Here is a 5395-nt window from a genome sequence, read left to right on the forward strand (position 1 = left end):
TGACTTGCATGTGTTGTATCTGCCTTCACATAAATGTCATCTTTCATGCAAGCCATTTAATATTGCTTCATTAGAAAAGAGCTTTAATACCATGTTCTAATTGAATGCTATCTATTAAAGGGAATATGAACTTAATCATCATGCAGTTGACTTTATAGCTTAGCTAAACACACAAGCAAAAAAAAATAAAATAAAAACATTCTGGAAGGCTTAACAAGTCATCCGGGCCAAGGAAAAAACAACAAAAGTGTGCAATGATGAAGCACCTTCACGCTACTGAATGCCACTGTGAGCTTTCATGACAAGGACATTTCTCAATTAATTAAATGCATGGCATGAATTTAGTTTGTTTCCACAATTAATGAGTGCCCAGGAAGGCCTCTTTTGCAGAGAGTGAGACGTGGTGGAAATGCTTATCTTCAAGAAGAGCAAGGCTGGCAGCTAGAGACACCAGCAGAGCTTCCACTTTAGCAGTGCTCTAAAAATACTTTACACAAGCAGAGTCGAAGAAACACAAACGCTCTACATATTCATGAAAATTAATCATACAGTGCCACTGTGGTCTTTTCATGAGGGTCTATGCATAGATGTTTTAAAATTAACTCCATGATTATTAGGGCCGGGTCATGTACTAATATTCACAGTACATTCTGGCAGTAAGCATATAAAATAAAAAAATAAATTAAAAAATGATAAAATATGTACCTTGAAATCAATGTAAGTTGCTTCGGTAAAAAGTGTCTGCCTGAAGCATGAAATGAAAACAGTTGTGATTTTATTTGCCAATTTAAAATAAATAAATAAACATTGTAATGACTTTAATGCACTTTTTACTTTGCCTCCAAGTTCACTATAGAGTCAATAATATGAGAGTTTAATTACAGATTTTATAAAAAGCATCGCTGGCTGGAACTGATTTATAGAAGCAAAAAAGGAATTACATGTAGCAAGTAAATCAGTTCAAAACTCTGATTCAATGATTCATTAGTGTCAATTGTTAGCACTCAAATTTTTTTTTTACAGAAATCTCAATGTGGCATTTTATTTACATGAAAACATTTTATTATAAATAAATATTGCTGTTTAAGTATTTTTATATTTGTTATATTTGTTTATATTTGTGACTGAATATTGTTCCATGTGGTGAGTCTTATATTGTACTTACAACAACTGAATCTACTTGGCTACAGCGGCTGTTTGTTTGGTTGAAATTACAGCTCTTTTCTTTGGAACAGAATAAGAAAAATATTATCAAAAGGCTGAAAATTATTGAGATTTCTATATCGTCCATCCCTAATGGATATCATGAGTGCTGCTAAAGAGAATACAAGAAGATGGGGGAATCAATAACTTCCACCCACTTCATATCCACTTCATATCTGGTTTTGCTTAGAGTCAGTGGTTATGAATGGTAGAAGTGTGGCTCTCTGTCAGTCATTCTGGACTGTCCTCTGCTCTATGCTAATTAGATCTTGCTTGTTTTTTTTGTTTTTTTTGCTGTTGTGATTGATGGTAATGGACGATTTCAAAAGCAACTATCCAGGCAAAAAGGCCACCAGCTGTACACAACCTTCTGTGTGTTTGTGTAGAGAGCATGCATCTAGAGGGACCGGTGACGCTACTGACAGGTGCTTATTTCCTCTGAAGTGCACTTGGACATTATTGGTCAATCTTTAGTCTGAGTGAAATGTAACTACCAAATCATTTTGTCAGTACCGGAAAGCTAATTCATTTTTTTCTGTATACTGGCCGATGAAATTGCCTCTTATTGCTAGACGTCTGAGGAAATTGACAAATATTTGTCATAGAGAATAAGAAACATGTCTGGCTAAAATTTCTCTTTAAACTCTTTAAACCACATAAATGACTCATACGAGCACCGTACATATACACAAGAGATTTAGCGCTTCTTTCACTGAAGGATCTGCTTTAAAATGACTGCAACAGGATGCCAGAAGACTGATATTTTCTATGCTTTGAAAATTCATTTCTACTCTTGCTCTAGGTCAAAAATCTGTTGAGAGGAAATCTGTGTCTCATATGAGCTCATCATAAACAAGACCAATAAGCTTGATTAGCATAGCAGAGTTTGTCTCTTACACACACACACACACACACACACACAACCCTGCAGATGTACAGAATCCATGCCAACTGGCCTTACATTGACTAACAACACTGCATTACAATATATAATCATGCCAACACAGACAACACATCTGTGTTATTTAAAAAAAAATAAATAAAAAAATACCTTGTTTATCATCATAAGCAAAACAATGCAAGATGCCTCTCAGTCTAATGACAGCTCATTTCAGCTGGACATGAGTATTGTAATGGGAACAGAACAGGCCAGAGCGAAGTACACACTCACTATTGTGCTCTCCCGTTATTCCACTACAGGAGTGATGCATGCCCAGCTGTGAGATGGAATGCTATTGGCTGAGATGTCATGTAGTACAGAGGGGCATTGTATGTTGGGATGGTCTCACTGATTAATTGTGTGAGGTATTGGGTTGCTGTTCCAAAAGGCACAGTATTTGGCTCTATAGTGCTCAACAGTGTGCTATCCATGTGCCTCCAAGCCAAGACGTGATTCTGATAGATCTTACAACATTCCACTACCAAAAATCTTACAATGAGTGGAATGTGTTCTACGTTCTACTTTTCATGGACAATAAGACTAATAAGGCAAAGACATATATACACATACACATTAGACAAATTAACAAAATCATTTGTTAATATATTTTTTTTCCCAAAAATTACAACTGTTCCTATGTGGCATGATTTATAATATATAATTTTGCCCTAAATAATTTTCCCCCTTTTCTTCAGAATTAAGTGGACAAGTAATAGTTGTCAGTGAGAAGCTTGCTAGAGATTTGTGAGGGGGAAAAAAAGGTGATGTTAGGTCCATGTAAATTATGGGAAAAGAGTTAAATTAGCCTTACCAAGAAAAAGAAGTCCAACAAACAAACAAACATACAAACAATAAAATAAATAAATAAAAAACACCAATGTGAACTCTACTGTAAGTATATATACACTGTTAGCAGACCAAACCAGTTTCAATAACAGTTTCATTGTAATTGTGTAAACATTCAATGGTCATTCTGTTTCCAATGAATGACAAAGTCACGTCTACCTCTCTAAGTGACCAAAAAAAAAATGTTTGTTGCACTTAAGTGCTGTCAAAGCTCCATTCAAAATTCATTTTGAGCAACTAATGCAGAACGACACCAGAAACTGCCCTGATGTCAAGCACATGCTCTGAGAGAGAGAGAGAGAGAGAGAGAGAGAGCAGCTCTGCGACTTACCTTTGTCACTGTAGTCATCTACCAGTATGATCTCTGCGATCAGGTGGTCGGGTGTGCGGTTGGTGATGCTGTGGATGGTTCTAAGCAGAGAGGACCAACCTTCGTTATGGAACGGGATGATAATACTGGTGTTTGGGAGGTTTTCAAGATACAGCTTCTGCTTACAGCTACAGAAAAGAAAGAATGAGAGAGAAAGTGAGATTGAGAGAGAGGCAGCCAAACACTACTGTATCTACTTATGCTTTACATCAAATGCTTGATCAGTGCATCACTGTATAATCCACATATTGTAAATCACTTAACAAACATGTGAAAGCCTCTTCAGAACAATGATGTGTGAAATACAAATCTTGTCACTTACTGCACTAGATCTTGCCAAACTGTAAAAACATTATTTGAAAACAAAAGGACCGGCATGGGCCGCCCCAATGCCGTGGCAACGGCGATGGAGTTCAGATCATAAATCAAAGTTTTGAGAGGTCCTTCAGTCCCAGCGTGCTCATAAAGCTTTCAGAAATCTACATGCTAATTGAGCTCAGACAAAGCCGGCACTGACAGATGAAGTGGCACTTTATGGCTCACACCGCTCTCTCTAATTCAGCACCCTGACAAACTTGACAAGCCGGCCCTAATTCATACACCTCCATATAATAATCATTCTCGGGGCGCAACATGGTTTATTAACATTTCACTTCGATGGTGGTGGAAAAAAACAACAACAAAAAAAAAATACAGTATAGAGAGAATCACCATGGTGAACGAATGCATTCTGGAGGGGAGCCAGCATCTAAAACAGCCCTGTCTGACCTGTCAGGTCAGTCTACTAATGAAATACAGCTCAGGAAGAAAAAGGCACCCCATTTGCATAGTAATAGGCAGACAGTGTCATGTGCATTACTGGAACATGCAACTGTCATAACAGCAAATGCTCCAAATCGGCATGAAATAATATTTATTTGCATGAAAACACTACTGTTCAGGTGTGTTTTTTTATTTAGCTTTGATTCAACAATCCATACTCAAACTGACTAAATAGGGTGACCATACGGGCCATTTTTACGGGACGCACCCTTGCCAGGACTTCTATATTACCTAAATATCCAGGTTTTGGCTGTTTGCACTGTGCAGATCGATCGTTGTATGGCGTTATTTCACGAGAGCTATAGAGAGCAGAGCAGACGGCTCTTTATGATTTTAAATCGCTCTTGCGGTACTTTGATGTCATACAATAATCGGTGCGCAGCTTCAAGTCGAACGAACGAACAAACACGTGCGCATATTTGCATCGCTTTGATCGCTCTCACCTTCTCACGTGCAACGTGCCACGATTGGTCGATTATGTACAATATAGAGAGATATGCATACATTTTTGTTTTGCTTTATTCAAGACTATATATGAGTGTTTTTAAAACTCTCAGCCATTTTTCACTTGAGAAAGCATGGAATCTGTCAATTTTTTTCTGCTTGTTGTTAGCACAAACTGAAGCTGCAGCAGCATCTGTGTATCTCTCTGTTACCTGCATTAAAAGTGAATACACGGGCATGCTGGCTCTCGCACTGAGACAGTTATTCACATTCTGTCTGTTGGCAGGTTCCACACTGAGCGCCACAGGCTTTTATAGGGGATGTAAATAAAAGCCCCACACCAGGCTCTTCCCCGGAACACTGTCTGCAGTGCTTGAAAGGGGTTTACACAACTTTACAGCTAACGGCAGGGGAGCAACAGACAAACTTTTTCACCAAGAAGACGTAGGCGAGATTCTCTAACCTAAAAACATTTTTTAAAGACTTCACATTCATTCACATTATCAAAGCCTGGAAGCTTGGCAAGCCAGCAAATGCTAAAAGGGGTCATATGATGCTGCTAAAAAGAACATTATTTTGTGTATTTGGTGTAATGAAATGTGTTTATGCGGTTTAAGGTTCAAAAAACACATTATTCTCCACATACTGTACATTACTGTTTCTCCTCTATGGCCCACCTTTCTGAAACGCGTCAATTTTTACAAATCTCATCAGTCTGAAAAGCGAGGTGTGCTCTGATTAACCAACTATCCAGTGCGTTGTGATTGGCC

The 5395-nt window shown here is 38.0% G+C and overlaps 1 protein-coding gene across 1 annotated transcript in view; it reads right to left on the bottom strand.

The window, feature by feature from the left end:
- Nucleotides 1-358: 358 nt before the first annotated feature.
- Nucleotides 359-5395, bottom strand: part of LOC107734540 (polypeptide N-acetylgalactosaminyltransferase-like 6) — a 66263-nt gene continuing 61226 nt past the window's right edge. Inside the window, exons 5-8 of the mRNA XM_016546529.1 lie at nt 3321-3487; nt 835-850; nt 706-745; nt 359-478 (exon numbers count right to left, since the gene is read on the bottom strand). Of these exons, the coding sequence (XP_016402015.1) occupies nt 359-478; nt 706-745; nt 835-850; nt 3321-3487 (343 nt within the window). The remainder of the gene's footprint in view (nt 479-705; nt 746-834; nt 851-3320; nt 3488-5395) is intronic.

This window comes from Sinocyclocheilus rhinocerous, unplaced genomic scaffold (assembly GCF_001515625.1).
Source record: "Sinocyclocheilus rhinocerous isolate Xijiao unplaced genomic scaffold, SAMN03320098_v1.1 scaffold580, whole genome shotgun sequence".
Classification (NCBI taxonomy): Eukaryota; Metazoa; Chordata; class Actinopteri; order Cypriniformes; family Cyprinidae; genus Sinocyclocheilus; species Sinocyclocheilus rhinocerous.